Below are 19,342 nucleotides of genomic sequence, written 5' to 3'. Positions count from 1 at the left end.
TTAAAAGAGTTGGGATGTGTTATCTGCGAGGAGGAAAATCGCAGGCAATGGGGGCTGGCCAGGTTTGGTTTATCAAAGAGCCCACCACCAATCAGGAAGCTATGCTGGGTACCTGGCTAGGTCTGGAAGATTCATTATCAGTCAAGTTAATCCCTTCTCAGACCTTCCAGGGTGGTTGGCTGGAGAGGCAGCATCTTCAGCCAATTCACACTTAAGCCAGTTCAGCCAAGAATCATATGTGTATATGTCCTTCTGTTCACATTGCCAATGCTGATGCAAATTCCCCTCTGCAGGCCCTGTATGATAGCAAAGCATATGGCAAACCACAACACCTTGTGCAGGAGACAAGTGTTTTGGAATATAGGAGATTAAGGACCAACTCAGCTCCTGGTGCAAAACTGATATAGAAAGCATGATGGCCCAATTCATGCTCACTTATACGAACAAAATCCCAGATGATATGCTTTTGGTGATCAGCTCTGTTCCTAATTCAGATCAGGCTAAACTGTTCTGATCTGTGAAGTATCCAGCCAAGGGATGATCTTAGAAAATCTAAATTCAAACAGTTCTGCATTCACATGAGAGAACTAGCTCTCCATTTTATTAGCATGGGTTGTTTTGTTTCCCCCCACAATGAGATTTCTGTGGAAGTGGTTGATAAATATCTTGCCTTGTGAACTTAGATTTCTGAGCCCCACCCACCGAACTATGTTGGACTGATCCAGCACCAGTCTAATCACACTCATAATAACATCCAATTGGAGCTCAACAATACGTGCAAAGCAGAAGCATGGTTCTTTGTAAAAAATAATTCATTTTCCCCAGCTTAGCTGGCATGACTCACAATTTGAGAAGTTCTGTATTGCCAAACGAAGACATAAATCTGAAAATTAGACTATTTTTTGCTTGGTACCACTTCCTTAATAACAATCAAAGTAGAATAATATAAATAAGTAACTTACCACTATTTATTTAGAATGCTGTTGATGTTTAGCTTTATATAAGTGCTCAGATCATTTTTAGCCTAACTATGAAAACTGTTGGGTAAAACCTTTTGCTTTCTTTTCTGCAGGATTCCTACTCTATGTGAAAGTACCAGATGTGTAAAACAAGAGAGAGAGGCAATTCTAAATTCCTCAATCCCAGATCTCTGGGCAAATGCTCATCTAGTGACTGGTACAAGAAAAGGCCAATAACATCTTGTTCAGATTCCTACTCAGCAAAGTATTTATAGCATTAATTTCTATTGCAATTTGTTTTTACAGCTAGAAAGATGCCTATTAAATAGTAGGAATGTTTGAAATCTTCAGCACAGCCCAATGGCACGGGGAACATCAAAGATGCAAATAGGGGTAAAGCAGAGAAAGAGCATTTGGGCTACTGGCAGCAGCAGCTGCTGTCACAGGGAACCTTAATTGTGCGAAGAGAGATGCTTTTCCCAATTGCTTCCTTATATGGAATGGACATTCAGGGACCCTGTCCCAGGAAAATGGTCACAAGTCCCCCACAGACAGTTTATTACCTCCCTGTAGCTGAAACTCTCTCAACTGCCCACAGCAATGAAGCAGTTCAGAAGGAGGTGAAGGGCAGACTTGCAGATGCCTGGGACATGTAGAGATATCATTTCACAGATAATCAAATGAGAGATTGTGACATGCTAAAAGCTACCAGTCATGGATTATATGTGGATGAGAGAATCAATGGGGGACTATGAATGTATAGTCATATACTGAATACTGAGATAGAATTATTTTAAAAAGTGGAAAAATAATATCAAATAAATTTTCTCCAATTCACAAAACTGTAAACCATCCAGTCATGATGCTTGCTAGTCTCAGCAAAACGTCAAGATTGAGTTCTCCGTCTCAATAGGCTTTGTCTCTATTAGATTTTCTTCCTCTGGGTGAGGAAGTCAGGAAACTTCTTCTGTTTCTCCCCAACTGGTCTTCTGGGCTCTTATTCCAGAAAACTTTCATCTATAATTGACAATCCCAGGTTGCTTTTCGTAAAAGGGGGAAATGACAACAGTCTGCATTTCATAGCTATATTTCTGCTTCGGTAATGTCCTCATCGGGGCAACAGTAATACTCCACGAAGCAGATCTGTCCATCTTCGTTTCTGATCATGTATTGCAATGAGAGAAAGCCTCGGTTATCTGTTCGAATAGAGACTTTGCAAGATAAAGCTAGTGCTTTCGTAGATGGCTTGAGTAATGATATCTTGTATCTGTAGAAAAGGAAATATGAACACTTGTAATAAGTCATATATAACGATGGCTAAAACAGCTTATTGCCAATTATTAGATTCAAACATATCAACAAAAAGTGAAGCTACAGAAACCGTATTAGACATAATATTTGGAATATCATGTTTTCCCCTTGCACTGCATCATCAACTCAATGACTCTCACCCGATCCAAGGAACATAAGAGCCATGCTGGATCAGACCAAGGGTCCATCTAGTCCAGCACTCTGTTCACACAGTGGCCCACAAGCAGGACATGAGTGCAACAGCACCCTCCCGTCTATGCTCCCCAGCAACTGGGAGAAAAAAAGCCTTGAGGGCCCAATTTTAACAGCAAGCTCAAGTGACAATGACAATCATGTATTAGAGAAGATATCTATATTGATTCCAGAAACTCCCCCATAAGTGATCGAACACAGCCTCCAGTAAACAGTACACCTTTCCAGCAAAGTACATGCAGCTAAGTTAATGCAAATAAGCCACCATCATGCAAGAGAGCTTCGGCTATTGGGCGGTATAAAAATGCAATAAACAAATAAGAGCAGTTTGAACCCAAATGTTAAAAACAGGTCCAGTCAGATCGAATGGCTGTTGGGTTACTAAGGAAATACACAAACTGGTCCAGCTCACCTGTTTGTCTGGGTTTCGTTACAGTGAAAAGCTTCAATTAGGTCCGAATCTTTGGGGTAGTCTAGATGTGTACTTCCAGCATTCCCAAAAGTAGATAATCTAAAAAAGAGAAATGCACTAGATTTGCACAAGGAGCTTTGTATAGCGGTGGCAAACCAAAAAATTGAAACAGTAGATGCTGTGACAGAAGTTACCAAATCTTAACTACTTTCTATTTCATATAAACCAATTCCTCTTAAGGTTTATCACTTCATGTATCTGCTGCAAGTACCCTTGTTATTGGAATACGTTGCTTAGCATCAAAAGGTCTGAAGCTTTGTGGGCATCTGTTGTTGTGCCTGCATGACAAGGGCAATGAAGAAGTAGAATTACTTGAAAAACTTAGAGATTGCAAGGGAGTGTGCAACCCAGTCCTACCCAGTTATTTCAGAAATAAGTCCCACTGTGGACAGTGGAGCTTACCAAATGTTTGAGTATTTCAGAATTGGCTTGAGAAAATACACATAGATGGGGTGTTGTAAGACTGCAATCCTAAGCACAGTCGCCAGGGAACGAAACCCACTGAATTCACTAGGCTTACTTCTACGTACACTTGTTCAAGGTTATGTTGAACAAGTGATTTTGGCCATTACATTATTCTGTCATTCTCAATGGATTTCAGAGAGCTGCTTGCCCTGGAAAGAAAAGCACACACGTAATTATTTTTAGTGGATAAAAGATGCAAGGACAAGAATATGAACATTTAGTTGTAACTTTATCTCGTATAATTATAATAATGTTGAAGTCTTATCTGCTCAACAGAGGAGTTCTGTTGCAAGAGATGCTATTTGATGGCATTTCACCCATAACTTTTTCTTGATGACATCTGCTGGGCAAGGTATTAAATATGTAGCAAACCACTGTCTCCTCAGCAGAATTGTTCGCAGTTCACACACACTCCTCTTGTTATAGCCACATAGATGAACACGCAAATTATAGTATACACGAGATGAAGTGGCACACATATTCATGCCTGTAATGTCTGCAGCTGCGATACAATCGCAGTAACACTGCTCCAACGTAAGAGGCTAGCCTCACAGTTAAGTTCATGGTGGACGCCAAACCTGAACACAAGCCTCCTTGATCAAAGTCCAATTCTCTATTCATAGGACCATCCATGGATCTCAAAAGAAGAGTCAAGCTGGATCAAACCAAATGCGTATCTAGTCCAGCGTTGTGTTTGCACAGTATTTATTTATTTAGAGTATTTTTAACCCGCACCTCAGCCAAAAAGACTCCCAGAGCGGCTTACAATTGATCAGTAAAGAAGACAGTCCCTGCTCTCAGGCTTACATTCTAAAAAAAGACATGACACACAAGGAAAAGGGGATGGGGAGGGAAGAGGGAGAAAATAAAAAGAAATTAAGGAGACCGTTCAGGCTGGTGGGAAGGACCTGCTCCACCCTCTCATCTCCCAATGGAGGGGCAGACCAGCAACTCCTTCTTCCTTCCCCACAGGGTCAAGATGACAGTTAACCCGGTGGTGGTGGGTCCAACTGAAGCAGGCTCTGATGGTCTCTGCCTGCTCCTGTCTGCCTCGCTTCTTCTTCCCCCAGGATAAGATGCCCAGTATATGCTCTATACTGTCAGACCTTTGGTCTATTTAGCTCAGTATTGTCCAGTTTGACTGGCAGTGGCTCTCCAAAGCCCCAGGCAACAGCTCTGTTCCCTTCTTTTTAGGCTGCAATCCTATACACACTTACCTGTAAGTAAGTCCCACTGAACTCTATGGGACTTATATCTGAGTAGATATGCAGAAAAGAGCTCTGTTGGATGCCAGGAATTGAACCAAAGGGATTGCATATATAAAGCATATGCTTTGCCACTGAGCGATGACCCAGCCCCAAAATGGATATATTTATGCCTGAGCTTTCTCTGTTCCAAATCATGGTTACAATATTTCAAGTCATGAAATAGGAAAATTATTTCTAGTACCTGAAATAAGGCTTATCTGGAGACATTATGATCTGCAGCACCTCGCTGGTCATGTCCAGTTCGGAAAATGCCTCCCGAAGCCCCTCCGATTGAAGGATAATTTTGTTCACAACGTTTGTGCTGCAGAAATCAAAATCAAAGATTTCTTCGGGTTCCTGCGTCTTGATTTTACAAACAGTTACCACACCCCCTTCCTCCAGGAAAAGTGTCAAAGGATGCCCATAACCCTTATAGCACATCCGAAGGGCTGTCTGAGTTCCTGAGGGAACAAAAGAAAGGAGAGGTCATCTACACTAATACTGCAATTCTAACCATGTATACTCACACTGACCATAATGGGACTTCTAAGAAAATAAGCGTAGGAGTGTGCTGCAAAACTGCCCAGAGCTCACTCCTGATCAGCCCATTTAATATATGCTGGGAAGGAAGTATCAAGCATCTTATTTTAAAATGTGCATGTCAAAGAGGCATTCCTGATTGAACCACCTATTTTTGAAATATTCACACAAATCCTTCTTTCTTTGTAGCACACAACACACAAGGTTGAATAACACAAAACTGCGTGATTTTGTATTTTATCTGCATGTCGCCCTGAGATCCCAGTGATATAGGGCGGATACAAATGTTTTAATAAATAATAAATAAATAATAAACTGCATCTGGCCTATAACCCATCAAAACATGCATGCAGGTAATACCTGGCAAAGAACTTGTACTGAAGATGGTCAAGCAGTCTAAAAAGACAGACAGATTGATTCTGAACATCACAGATTCTTCCTGTACCACAAACTCTTGGAAAATCCCTGCCTGTAAGTAGAAAGAAGAAACTGGAAGGCAAAAAGTTGAAACAATGGCTCCCTCACAAGACTACAATCCCCACCTTGAAACTGGAGGAAGCCATAGCAATGAAAATAACAATAGATATGTCCTTGGAATGCAACTCTGTTTGACCAGGCAAAAATCAAGGGAGAGAATAGAGCTTTACGAAACAAGTAGCAAGGAGCAGGTGGGGAATGTTAACTTGAAGCAGAAGATGCTGTGACAGTTATGAAGTGCTGAAGAAGTAAACTTCATTTCTTCACATTGTGATATTTATTACATTTGGGGCATTGGGTGGGATCAAGATTTAGTCATACATGGAACAGCCCCATTGAAATCAATGGGACAAGTAAGTCCTGACTAACTTAAGCCCTGCTGATTTCAATCTAACCTACTTCATAGGGTTGTTGTGTGGAAAAAACATGGATGAGACAGAAGAGAACCACATATGTTGGCTTGAGCTCTTTGTAGGAAAAGTGGAATATAAATGTACATTGCAGGACCAGGGCAACTGCCTGTATATGTCCAAAACATTTTCTCTTTTGCATTCCCACAAATATATTTCTTAGTTGTACCAAGTATCAACTTTCCCACAGCTGGAATTGCATTAGGAAACAAAGCTTAGGAAACAAAGATCATCCAGCTGCAGTGCTGGTTTAAAGGTTCACTGCACTGTGGAAAACCCAAGATGGATACCACAGCAGGATGCTTTTGGTTTGCCAGTATGCTGCCATCTCCTACAGGAACTTCATGGGTTTTCTCACAGGTTTATTTGATTCCTTCAGCTGACCCGAACCCAAGTCTCTCAGTATGACAAAAGGAAATAAAATGTTGCCAGCTAACCTGAATAAAAGCATTCGCCTGCATACACTTTGCATTTTCCACGGTAACCTTGAGTCCATTTGTAGTAACAAAGCAGGTAGCGTGGTCTTTGAAATGAATGGCTTTCAGGATATTGGAGAGGTTTCGGACATTGTCAAGTGTTGCTACCAAAATATTCTGCTCCTCGCCTGCTTCAGCTTGGGTTGAGAGGGGCATGGCTTTGATCCGTCACCCCACAGTCCCTTCTCCAAAGGCAGAAACAAGGGGTCCAGCAATTCCCAAAGGAAACCTTTATATGTCCAATTACATTTAACTGGAACTGAAATAAATTAATGCAACATCAATATCATTAAGTAGCAATTATATGGGTGGGTGAGTAGGTATTATACTGATTTTTTAAAATGTAGAATCACAATACATTTGAAGAACACTACCCCCACACAACCCCCACAAGACATTTTTATTCATAGAGATACAGCTTTAATTAAGGTAGCAAACTTAAATTAGGTAACAGTACAGTCCTTTATTATTCTTGGCTGAAGCCCAGGCTGAGGAACACAACTGACATTTTCTTGGTAGAAGAACCATGCTATTCTACCTGACACATCTTTTCTCCACCCTGCTAAATTTCTTTGCCAATACTAAGTTGCACTGTTGCTCCAGACAAAAGTGATTGATGGCCCTTAGGATGCGATTATTAATATAACGCAAGGCAACACTGGTAATCTCATTTTCCTCTTTATCTTCCCCACCCATTTCACAATCACAAAGCTCGCGAGCACGCGCTTTTAAGAGAACTGTGACAGACTGAAATTCAACAGGAGCAGCTTCCCCCACAACGCATTAACAGACCGAGTACAGCAACACCTGTTGAATTACCACCCTGTTATTTAACAGTTAAAGGCACACGAACTTCGCCAGGAGAAACCAAAGCGGCAGCTCTGCGCATACCTCAGCCTGGGAAACGGTCTCACCCCGCCAGAAAACAGCCTGTCGTCTATAAGTACATAACACCGATTGCTTTACGACACGTCGTAACAGATATTTCTCTCCTCCATCAACCAGGTTATCTCCAGTATCCACTGCGGGAAAAGCTAGTAACAGACAAACCCAACTTTCGGTAAAAAATAAAATAAAAAATGGAACCCGCAATTGACCATGACTTCCTCTATAGCTGCAGAGTGGCGTCACTCTATATCTTAACATCTCTATGGCAACCTTCAATTTTTCCAGGGGTAGAACATGGAGATAGGAAATACTTCAGAATTCCTCCTTTTATTATAGAGGTATGAAAGTTCTCAGCTCTTTAGACCCTCTATTCTTTTCTCCGTCCTACCCGCGCTTGGAACTGAAAGCTACCCATAAAAATGAACGGAGAAACCCAGGATTTTAGCATAGCAGTGTGTCCAGCCAGAAACAAAAGGCAACATAAAAGTCAGGAAAGTTCGTGTTCTTTCTAAGTCCGATCTTATTTCGTATGAAAAATAATGTAATTAATTTTTAAGGCTTTTTTTTTTAAAAAAAATATATATATCTGCTTGCCAATCCATATTAGTCTCATACTGCAAGTTGGGGAAGGAAGAACCACGGCTGAATATATTAATACTGCAGGTTAGAGGTGGGGCCGAAGTTGGTTTGGATTTTCAGCCACGAATCGCCCCCCTCAAAAGACCCCTCGGGTCGAATTAAATTGCTCTTTCAGGATCCCTCCAGCCCAAATCCAGAGCTTAATTGCGTGCAGAAGCCTTGCGCTCCACTGATTGGTATTCGGCCCCTTACGCTTTTAAAGGCACAATCCTATCCATGCTTAGACCGGAAAAAAAGTTTGACAACTCTCAGCACGGCTGACTGGCAAATCCTGGGAGTTGTAGGACTCCCCCACCCCCGGGCTAAACGTACATAGGATTGAGCCCTAAATATTTAAAAACTAAAGCAAACAAAAACAAAACCACACGCAGTTTTTTCACACCGAATAGGACCTGATTTAGAGAGAACACGAGATCCTTGCTTGACTGCTACTTTTTGTTTCTGATTGGATACGCTGCTGTCACTCCTTTGCTAAAATTCTCAATTTCTACTTTCCCCCCTATTATTATTTATTATTATTTATTACATATTTATAGTGCCCAACAGCCTAAGCACTCTGAACAGTTTACAACTATGGGCAGCCTTCCATAGGAATAATAACAATAATAGCATCAACAGTCTTAGTTGGTTTTGCTGCGAAAGGTTAACGATGCTATTCCTCTGAAATCATCGTAGGAATAACTCTTTGCAACAAAAATAACAGAGTATTGTGAGAAAGACGAAAACATTTATTTAGAGAGGAAGCGCCAGAAGCTCACCCCTAACCCGGAAGTGAATACTCTTCCGCTAGTAACCAACCAGGAAATGTGTGTCTAGAAACCCGAAGGGAGACTCTTTGGCGGCTCTGCAAGTCCTAGAGGGGCCAAATTGGTAACGTGACTTCCGTTTGCCGGGAGCGGCGGGGCTTTGACGGAGTAACATGGCGGCGGCTAAGAGGCAACGTGGAGCCGGCAAAGGAGCCCTTGCGGGACCGAAGAGAAAACGTGTTAAGAAAGGTCCGGAGAGAAAGGAGGAGAAGGAAGATCCGTCCTCTGTAGCCAATGCGGGCCAGGACGAGCATTATATACCTCCCCCGGTGTCGCAGGTGGGCTCGCTGGGAAAGGGGCTTCTGAGCATGTGCAAAGTGTTCCTTGGACTACAGAGTTCTTATAACGGGCGCCCCTCTTGCAGACCATACCTAAGCATGTTGAGTCGCGAAGGAGTTCTGTGGGGCATACTCTTGGGATGTGGTGTAGTGGCTAGAGTGTTGGACTGGGAAGTCCCGGATTCAAATCCCCATTTAGCAGTGAAGCCCACTGGGTGATTTGGGGCCAGTCACTGATTCTCAGCCTAACCTACCTCACAGGGTTGTTATGGGGATAAAATGGATAAGAGGAGGATCATGTAAACAGCCTTGGGCTCTTTGGAGGAAAGGCAGGATATGAATATAACAAATAGTCAGTAGTTAGTTCTGTAATCTCTAGTCAGGGCTGATTCAAGACGTTTTGTGGTCTGAGGGCACCCAGGATGGGCACACAAACACACCATACAGAAGCAAACTGGACTGGTACCGTATTTCTTTGATTGTAAGATGCCATCGATTGTAAGATGCACACTAATTTCAGTACCACCAACAGAAAAAAAAACCCCTAAGATGCACCCGCGATTCTAAGACGCACCCCATTTTTAGAGATGTTTATATGGGGGGGGGAAGTGTGTCTTAGAATCGAAGAAATAGGGTAATTGACTATTACTTCAACACTGGTGATAGGACAGAGTTTTTATCTATAGAAACTGGGGAGGGGTCATACTCCATACTGATGATTTGAGGCCTCGTGTATCCTTCAATAATTGTGCTTTTGTCTTTGTAATTGGTGGTTTTCTGGAGAACAGTCTGTTTTAAGCTGGCTTCTTGTTAGGGTATCTGTGCCATTGTTCCCATTGTACAGATGAAAATCTGAAAGTGAGAAATGCCCTTGCTATGAAAAGTCTGATTCTTTTTACACCCTTCACAATAACTGTTCTGTCTTTCAGGGCAAATGGCAAAACAAAGAGAGAGTGCTCATTTTCTCTTCCAGAGGAATAAATTTTAGGACAAGACATTTGATGAAAGACTTGCGAATGCTAATGCCCCATTCTAAAGCAGGTATTTGCTGACAGTATTTGTTTAATTCCAGTCTTTTAGTTAGCTCATTATTATTTCTATTCACAGGGGCCTATGCAAAAATGGCTAGTTTTGTAAAAAGGTTTTGAAATATAGATCAAAGCTGACTGAATTAACTGATGGTTATGGAAATAGAAATATTACTGTCTTCTAGTTGTGAAAACTGGCTTATTTTTTCTACTTTGTCTTAAAAGATACAATAAACACATATTGGAACAGGCCCTTTTCCACCTGTGCAGGTGTGCAGTTCTTCTGTCCGACCTCGTTATTGGGGCCTCATGTGAAATTGCCTTTAAAAAGCAGTATTTGCATTAGACTGGCAGTGGGCAACATTCAGCCCCTGCCACAACATCAAGTTAAGGGTGGGTGGGGGGAATTTAACAGAAAAAAATGGCATTTGTAGCTGATACAGTGACAAACGGGTAGCAGCTTGTGCATTTGCTTTAGTTTAGCTCTATAGATGCCTTTTTTTCCCCAACGCCCTGCGAATTGTAGCCCATGAAGAAGTCCAGGGGGCGAAAATGCCCCCTGGGCTTCCCACAGTTATCTGCCTCTTCATTATACACCTGCTGATACGCAAGATTAGTGCTTTGTGAAGAATGCTCTGTACATATAATCCCAGCAGCTGGATTGGGAAGAGGGGACCATGTGTGCAGTTAGTATTCATTTATGCATCACCATTTGTTTGCACATAGAGTATCCCAGCTATGGATACATGCAAAGAATCGTTGCATCAGAGCAATTCACTTGAATATGTATAGTATTTAATAGAATCTTCAATAAGATTTGAAAAATCCATAACAGTAAGTATAGTTATTAAATAGTTCAATGTTGGTATGTTTTTATTTGTGTTCCAGACACCAAAATGGACAGGAAGGATAAGCTGTTCATCATTAACGAGGTACGTTATGACAATTCAGCTCTTTTAAAGCCTAACCCAAAGCTTTCTACTGCAACCTGAAATAACCACTTCCTCAAAATGTAGCAAAAAGAAATGTTTGTGTTGCCTCAAACAGTGTTTGTGAACTACATCGCTTCTCATAGACTCCCATTATACTCTGGAGATGAAGAAAAACCAGCTTTGTATTTCTTCTGAGAAAAAATAAAGTATTTCAGAGTCAGTAACTTTGTCTTCTTTGCTTCATTCAGGTCTGTGAAATGAAAAACAGCAATAAGTGCATATTTTTTGAAGCAAAAAAGAAGCAGGATCTTTATATGTGGTGAGAAAAAGTGCTTAAATTGGAGGAATTCTTCCAGTGTGTTCGAATTTCTGACATCTCTTTGGATAAGTACAAAGTGGGGAGAAATGCCCTAGTCATTTGTTGGGTATCTGTTCTTGAGTGGTAGTAATAACATTACTTAAGCCTATCAGAAAAGACGGGGGGAGATTATTAGGGAAAGAATTAAAAAATGTCATCATTCACTTACATCATGAGCTGTCAACTTCTGGGCCTGCTGTTACTTTTCTGGCTCCCTTTGCCTGAGTCATGTTAGATCAGCTTTCTTCAATCTGGTGCCTCCCACCCCACCCCACCCCCCCCGGGGCCGATTTTTGAACTCCAACTCCCATCAGCTCCAACTAGCATGGGCAGTAGCCAGGAAAACTGGGAGTTGTAGTCCAAAATATCTGGAGGGAACCAAGTTGGGGAAGGCTGAGTGAGATGTTCGAAGTGCTGTTTCTTACTTGGCAACTGACTGTCATTTTCCACTTGGAGAAAGTTGTCTTCTGTGTTCTGGCCATAAGTATCCTTTGCTGTAATAAGCTTTTTGCAGAGGCAAAAGTTCAGACATGAGCAGAAATCTGTTTACTCTTGTGCCAGCCTTGCAAAACATTTTAGGGGTAATCGGTCATCCTCTACCTCACACACTGCATTCCATGCTCCATTGCCAGTCCTGCCTTCATATTCTCAGCCACTGTGTCCTCTAGCGCTATGTTGTTTTGCACAGTACAATGCTAATAGTGGCAGGTTTTTACATTTACCTGATGACACTGTGTCTCTGTGAAATAGGGCTGCATTTTGGAGGCTTTGGCTGTGCTTTTTCTTCCTTCCTTCAGGGCAAGGGCAGAAAGCACGCTGTCTTGGAAGCCCTGACAGAACAGCAGCAGCATTATAAAAGCTGCAGGTTGTGTTTTTCCATGCCAGCTTTAGACCTCCAAGATATAACTCTGGAAATATGAGAACTGTTGTAACAGCTGTTTTAAGGCAGTATACAGGGCTGTTGCTGCTCGCTTATTAAGAGAAACTCCGTAAGAGCCATTAGCACCTTTCAGAATGCAGCCCTGTTTAAAACACATCTGGGATCTGAAAAGATAAGGTGGGTCTGTCAACTTCTCCTGCAGGAAGCTCCACCCACCCAGGAAGGAATCAGGAACTGCTCCAAGAGTAACCTTCAAGACCCGTTTCCCTTCTTTACGCAGAAATTAGGTTCCCAGGCAGCTTTTAAGAGGGGAACAGGTTTCTGAAAACTGCTCACTGGACTGATCTTTTCTTGGAGGAGTGGGGGTGGGTGGGTGGGAGGAAACGGTATGTTTTCCCAGCACAGCCACCCCGAGGTTAAAAGGTCTGGATCCTGAAGGCAATGGGTTTGGAGCTGTTTCTCTCCCCCACCCCTTTCTGGAAGAAGATCTGGGAATCTGGCCAGTGTGAAGCCTTCAGAATATGGCATTGTGGAGCCTGTTTGTTGGTCTGGGACTGCCTCCGGCTATATAATCTAATAAACTTGCAAAGGCTAGCTAGGTTGGGGCTTGAGCAGTTCCTACTCAGCCAGGCAGGCGCTCGCTTGCAACACTTTCAGGCCATTCTTGGTGGATAGGAAACCTTTTGTTTGTGACTCTCCATTATTTTTTATTAGACCCAACCAGCTCAATGTATGGGCCAGTTAGTAACTTCAAGAAAATGATGGATTTATTTTTTTTCTAATGATCTCTCTCATCTGTTTCAGGCTTTCAAATGTACCCCATGGGCCATCAGCCAAGTTTTTAGTACAAAATAGTAAGTCCAGTTATTTGACCAAGTGCTTTCTATTGCTGTCAACTTTTTAAACTAACTTTTCAAAGACCTGTTATAATTGTACTTAATAGTGGCGAGATGTTGCTATTACCAAGTGTAATTAGATGCTGCACTGCTCTGTGTATATTGCAATATTTTAAAAGTTCTTTTGATTACCCATTTGGCTGAACAATAAAATTTTAATGTCACACGATCGTTTAATATCATTGCAGTTCATACACTGGCTGAGCTGAAGATGACTGGAAACTGTTTGAGAGGCTCCCGACCACTTCTGTCTTTTGATGCAGTGAGTATAGATTTGCAAGTTACTGGACTACCTTCCATTAACTTATTGTCAGTAATGTTGATGCTTTCCCCCAATTTCTAAAAGATTTTCTCTCGCAGGCTTTTGACCAGGACCCCCATTATGCTTTGCTGAAAGAGCTGTTTATTCAGGTCAGTATGTGGCTGGCGGTTCTTATAATTTACCTTTTTTGTTACAAAATGTTGTGGTGATAGCAGCTTTTGGGGTCTTCAAATTACTGTTGCACAAACATACTTTAAAAAAATGTACAGTCTCAACTCTTGAATCAGCATAAGTTTCCATGCTAGTGCTGAGGTCAAAGAGGTTGAGATGGTGTGTGCGAAGACTTTTTTGTTCCAAGGATAGTTTGATGCTGGCAGCGGGGTTATGCAGCAGACTTTTTTCAGTGCGCATGTGCTGCTTTGTAAGCCTCAGTGCTGCTTTTTCAGCAGAAAACAGCAGGATTTGGTGTGTTTCTTCCTCTGCAGAGGAATGCCACTGCTACCAAGTTGGTAGCACTGAGCTGGTCATGTTTACTATAAACCTCAGTTCCTAGTCCCACCAAGATGTCCTGATCGTGCATCAACATTTCTTTTTCCTTTCTTTCTTTTGTCTTGGTCTCCCCCCCCCCCCCGCGCTAAAATTGTATTAACCAAGTTTTCCGTAACAGCTGTTTAAACCCCAATTGTTAGGGACCTGTTCTGTTTTTCTGTTATATATTTTTTAAAAATGAAAAAATCATGAATCAAGCTGAACTACAGGGTAAACAGTGATACCTGTCTTTTCAAGATTGGCTCCTTAGCTGATTATAGTGACAGAAAGATGGAGGTTTAGGACTTGAGAAGAGTCCAGTTGACCTTGCTGGGTCCAGGCTTTACCTTCACTTCTACCATCAAAACAAAAAGTTTCCAATTCAAGTCTGGGCTACAATTGATACCAACACTTGCCTTTTCAATGCTGTTGCACTATGATGTAAGCATTGGTGGTGCCAAGGATAAAGCCATGCTCTTGCAGAAACCAAGAACGGCCAAGCCATAGATTACATTGAGCTTGCAGAGGTGTACCCTGCTTTTGAAAGCAGAGAATGTGGCAGCCCGAGTTTGTAAACTACTTAGCAGCTATAAAGAGAATTAAAAAAAAAGAAATGTGGGCTAAGTACTGCCCATCCATGGATTGTGCTAAATCGTTTGGACCCCTTGATTGCTCAAAAGTTTTCATTTCTCTTTCCTATCAGATCTTTAGTACTCCACAATATCATCCCAAAAGCCAGCCTTTTGTAGACCACGTCTTCACATTCTCCATAGCAGACCACAGGATTTGGTTTCGAAATTACCAGGTCAGTTGCTTTCCCTCTAAGATGTAGTTGACAACCATGACTTGCGCCTCCTGGGATCCATATGCAGCATTCTAAACTCGAGGTTATGAATATTGGCTTGAACTGATTTTGTCTGGCTCAGATTTACTTGCTGGGCTTTGGGGTTGGTTTTTTTTTTTAAAAAAAATCCTCCTCCCCACGTAAAGCTGATGTGGTGATAGAACAAAAAGGCCAGGTTTGCTTGTGTGACAGTGTTGTTAGAACATGTTGTGTGGGGAGTACCTCCTAAAAACTCAACCATTGAATGGAGTTTTCACACTGTGTTGACTAACATGTTGTCTGAACTGAGCCTGTGTCTGCATTTAGCTATAATGATAAACTATGGTTTATTGTTACGGGAACAATCGTAGATGACCCTTGGGCTCTCCTGCTCCTCACCTCTTCTGTGTGGCTGCAAGGAAGAGGTTGGAAGCCTTTATTTCTTTAGACTAACCCACAGTTTTGTTGTTTTGTCCGAACCCAGACAAACTGTTGTTAGTCTTAACTATGGTTTACCGAAACAAGCCATCAAACCTTGGTTTGTGAAGCTGGCTTGCTTTAATAAACCGTAATTAAACTTAAATGCAGTTTAGGGTTCTGACATAATGGTTAATTGTGGCTGATCAAAAACAAAAGGGGAAGATTACCATCTCTCCCTCATGGTTGTGCTGGAGTACAAGAAGGGAAGATGAGGAACGTGTGAGTTGGAGGCGGAGGCTCAGAAAGGCATGTTTCCGTAACAGCACACCGTAGTTTATCATTGTATCTGAACATAGTCACTGAGTTGCGACAAAGGCAACATAAAGATATTCAAGTTGAGTTCAGTGAGTTAGTAGAGATTTACACAAAAAGGCACTGCAATAAAAATTGAATGTAAAAATCTCCTGGAAGCAGATAATCTGGCCCTGAACTATAGAAGCCATGCAGAACTTGTGCCTATTGATGACCAGCACACCATGTTTAGGTCATTCAGTACTAAGTCATATCTGAACACTTTGAGTGTACTACACAAAGTGTCTTAAGGCATCATAAGTGATGATCCAGAGGGAGAGGTGGGTAAGAAATAAATACATTATCATCATCATCATCATTATCATCATCCCTGGTCCCCCCTCCCCCACAACAGAATTCTGAGGACCGATTTGGCATTGAAGAATTATTGCTAGTCCATGTAATGGAGCAGGGGAAAGAAAAGAAAAGAAAGACATGAGTCATATCTGGTAAATAGACCAGAGAGTATTTGGGGTGTGTGTGTGAGGACTTCCAATGTTACGTAGCCCTTAAACTGTTATATTGTCGAGCGAAACGGAATCCTGAATGAGTGTAAAGTATGTTAAGTCAGCTTGTAGGTGCTTCAGCAGTGGTGCACATGTATGGTAGAAAAGGGGCATAAAGTATGCAAATTAAATGTTTGAAAATGTCCAAGACCCTATCTGGGATATTTAATATAGAATTCTACATACCCCACCAGTATGTTAGGTATCTTGCACTGAAATATCAAATAATAAATGTTCCCACTGTCTTGCAGATCATAGAAGAAGATGCAGCCCTTGTAGAAATTGGGCCTCGCTTTGTTTTAAACCTCATCAAGATCTTCCAGGGCAGCTTTGGAGGACCAACCCTGTATGAAAATCCTCATTACCAATCTCCAAATATGGTAATCCTATCTCTTTGGTTTTAGCCTACATATTAGATTGGCTGATGTCTGTGCCTACTGCGATTGTGCCACCTTCAAATGGATAGTTATTTGGATGTTTGTCCACTTTTGCTGAAGCCCATGTATAACTGCTAGAAAGCTGTATGTATTTCACACAAATCAATATTATTATTATTATTACTATTTTTTATTTTTTTAAAAAAAAAATTAATTGTTTAACAATACACTAATACAATACTACAATATTCACAACACAAGACAACAACAAAACAAAAAAATACATCATACAATCTTAATTATCCTTATAACATTTCTAATTAATATTTTACAACATTACATAACATAAAGTCCCACCCACCCCGGGATCTATTTCTGTTTCCAAAATCTCATTGATTCTTCTGGAGGTTGTCTTCCACTTCCCCTAGATAATACATATTCTAGGAACTGATTCCAATTTCCCTCAAAATCATGTTTTTGTTATCCCTTTTATTATTTTTATATTACATGTCAATTTATCATTTATAGCAATATCCCAAATCTCTTTATACGAGTCCTCAACATGATAATCTCCTTGCACCTTCCAGTTCCTAGATATAATCAACCTTGCTGCTGTCAGCAAATTCGTTATCAGTTCTTTTGTTTATTATTATTTCTTACACACCTCTCCATTTTGATAGAGGCGGGGATCATCAGTAAATCTAAAATACATAAAACTGAATTAAGAACATAATATACATGGTTAAAACATCCTAAAAACATTTTAAAAACATCCTAAAATTCCCCTGGATAGGCCTGCCGGAATACATGTATGTATATTAAGAAAGTGTGTGGGGGGGAAATAATGTATTTTGGGTGCCCATGGGCTCCATGTTGAGGACCTGTTCACTGGAACCATTGGACGTGCCCGCAGGTGTAATATTGGGGATCCCTGACGCAAAAACTAAGTTACAAATTATTTTATCCTTCTGGTTTCAGCACCGGCGGGCAGTAAGATTGGCCACAGCTGCTAAATTCAGAGAAAAGCAACAAATGAAAGAGCTACAGAAGCTGAGGAAAAAGGAAGAGAAGCCACTTATTCCTGACGATCCCACAGAAAGCGTATTTGAAACGCCGGCTGAAGAAAAGCCAATGGAGATAGAACTGGTGAAACCAGAGCCAAAAATTAACTTGAAAAAGAAAACAAAAATGCACCAGCGTGAGAGGAAGTTGAAGAAAAAACTTGGTGGAATTGCGGCATAGAATATTGAAGTGGGGATGGGTGGGTTTGAAAAACTAACCAGGACTTGAGAATGTGGGCGTTTAATCAGTTTTTTCCTACACTTTTTTGGTAAACGAATTTGCGTATAGTAATCTTTTAAACTGTTATGGGCTGGTCTTGTAATATTTTCCAAATAACATTTTTAGTGGTGCCCCTCATTAAATGTGTTAACATGGCTTCTAAAATGCTTATTAACTTTAAAAAGAAAACTCAGGGATATACATAGCATGACTTTAGAGAAGGCCAACGATTGTAGTAGCAGTATTTCTGTGCTAGTTCAACAAGAACAGCCCACAGGAACAAACCAATCATTCACTGGCCCAGCCATAACAGCACGTCAGCAAAACACTGAATAGCACAAAGAGAAAGCGAATGCCTAACAGTTTAGAAAAACCTAATTAATGTTTAAGAAAGCCTATGACAAAGGACTTAAAACTTCCATTTTTGTTTACATGATTTTTAATGTTGCTGTAAGAAAATCCAGCAGCTAGCAGAGCAGGTAGAAATTCTCCCTGCACTTTCCCTATTCTAGTTGTCAGTCCATTATAAGTTCTGCTCATTGTCCTGGAGGACAGGGTGTGTCCCTTTTCTCATGCTGTGAGGCAGCCCTTCATTTTTCCACACTTGTGCTAAGGTGTGCACATGTATTCAAAATGAAATTCTGCTGCAAAAAAAGCTGAATTCTGCATCCTGTCTAAATTAAGCATGTGCATTTTCCTATTTTGGAATAATTCTGCTGCATTTAGTCTTGACGTCCCACCCACGGACCACCAGAAACCATCTAGCACCTTTTTCTGCCTTGTTGGATTTGATCAGGCATTATTTATACACTTCCAAGCACATGTAGCGCTTACAGCTGCATAAACAGACTTTTTTTAAAAAAAGGAAGGTGACATTCTCAATATGCTAAATTCAACATAGTAATTTGTGTACTTATATGGAATTTTAAAACAGGTGTATTACTGGTTGCTCCGTCTGAGGAGGATGTTAAAGTTTCCTGTAGCTCCATGATTGAGCAGCGTAATCCTAACCATGTTTATTCAGAAGCATGCCCTACCTTTCAGTGGGAATTGCTAGTTAAGTATTTTAGGCCTGCAACCCTAAAACCAAATTCTACGTGTTTTTTTAGAAGTCCCTGTAGCTTTAAAGAAACTTCTTTCCCAAGTCAATGGGCCTGGATTGCAAGATTATCTTATAAAATGCTTTACCCACTTGATGCATGTCACTAATCGCAAAACTAGTAATCTGTTTAAGCAGATACATAACCATTTAGGCCAGGTCCAGCCCTTATGTGCAGACTTCTGCTCACTGCGCCACTTCACACATTTTGTGCTTTGGGTAAATCCTTCAAATGGGAGCCTGGCATCTCAGTTTGAAATACATTAAGAACTGATGGTTGCATAGTGTGTTGTTTGCTATACTATGACATATTCTGACAGAGCGGAATATATGATCAGCTTCCACTTAAAGGTATTGTCCATGGGGTGGGGGCATTATGTCAGAAGATATGAACACAAACTATTGTATTTTGTTCTGCAGTGGCTGCTTCACATGTGCAAG

General features: G+C 41.1%; 3 protein-coding genes across 3 annotated transcripts in view; 2 read left to right on the top strand and 1 right to left on the bottom strand.

The window, feature by feature from the left end:
• RAI14 (retinoic acid induced 14) overlaps positions 1-19,342 on the top strand; it is a 269,841-nt gene that overhangs the window by 147,317 nt on the left and 103,182 nt on the right. The window lies entirely within an intron of this gene.
• RAD1 (RAD1 checkpoint DNA exonuclease) lies at positions 529-7,578 on the bottom strand. Its single transcript, XM_063128158.1, has 6 exons — positions 7,441-7,578; positions 6,511-6,808; positions 5,547-5,655; positions 4,849-5,107; positions 2,875-2,973; positions 529-2,226 (listed from the first exon to the last, which is right to left on the bottom strand). Exons 2-6 carry the CDS (start codon positions 6,703-6,705, stop codon positions 2,043-2,045), a joined length of 846 nt encoding a protein of 281 aa, XP_062984228.1. The 5' UTR covers positions 6,706-6,808; positions 7,441-7,578; the 3' UTR covers positions 529-2,042.
• Positions 8,980-17,958, top strand: BRIX1 (biogenesis of ribosomes BRX1). Its single transcript, XM_063128677.1, has 10 exons — positions 8,980-9,160; positions 10,090-10,201; positions 11,077-11,120; positions 11,369-11,439; positions 13,163-13,212; positions 13,443-13,516; positions 13,615-13,665; positions 14,748-14,849; positions 16,396-16,524; positions 17,500-17,958. The coding sequence occupies exons 1-10, from the start codon at positions 8,996-8,998 to the stop codon at positions 17,761-17,763; spliced, it is 1,062 nt and encodes a 353-aa protein (XP_062984747.1). The 5' UTR covers positions 8,980-8,995; the 3' UTR covers positions 17,764-17,958.

This window comes from Elgaria multicarinata, chromosome 6 (assembly GCF_023053635.1).
Source record: "Elgaria multicarinata webbii isolate HBS135686 ecotype San Diego chromosome 6, rElgMul1.1.pri, whole genome shotgun sequence".
NCBI lineage: Eukaryota > Metazoa > Chordata > Lepidosauria > Squamata > Anguidae > Elgaria > Elgaria multicarinata.
This window is presented reverse-complemented; position numbering and strand designations above follow the sequence as displayed.

Excerpts from the sequence above, each read along its gene's own strand:
- BRIX1 (XM_063128677.1), top strand. The coding sequence starts at position 8,996 with ATGGCGGCGGCTAAGAGGCAACGTGGAGCCGGCAAAGGAGCCCTTGCG. Across the intron at positions 13,666-14,747 it reads TGAAAGAGCTGTTTATTCAG|ATCTTTAGTACTCCACAATA; the intron begins GTCAGTATGTGG and ends CTTTCCTATCAG. Across the intron at positions 14,850-16,395 it reads TTTGGTTTCGAAATTACCAG|ATCATAGAAGAAGATGCAGC; the intron begins GTCAGTTGCTTT and ends ACTGTCTTGCAG.
- RAD1 (XM_063128158.1), bottom strand. The coding sequence starts at position 6,705 with ATGCCCCTCTCAACCCAAGCTGAAGCAGGCGAGGAGCAGAATATTTTG. Across the intron at positions 5,656-6,510 it reads AGGCGAATGCTTTTATTCAG|GCAGGGATTTTCCAAGAGTT; the intron begins GTTAGCTGGCAA and ends TTCTACTTACAG. Across the intron at positions 2,974-4,848 it reads CCAGATAAGCCTTATTTCAG|ATTATCTACTTTTGGGAATG; the intron begins GTACTAGAAATA and ends TCTCTTTTTTAG.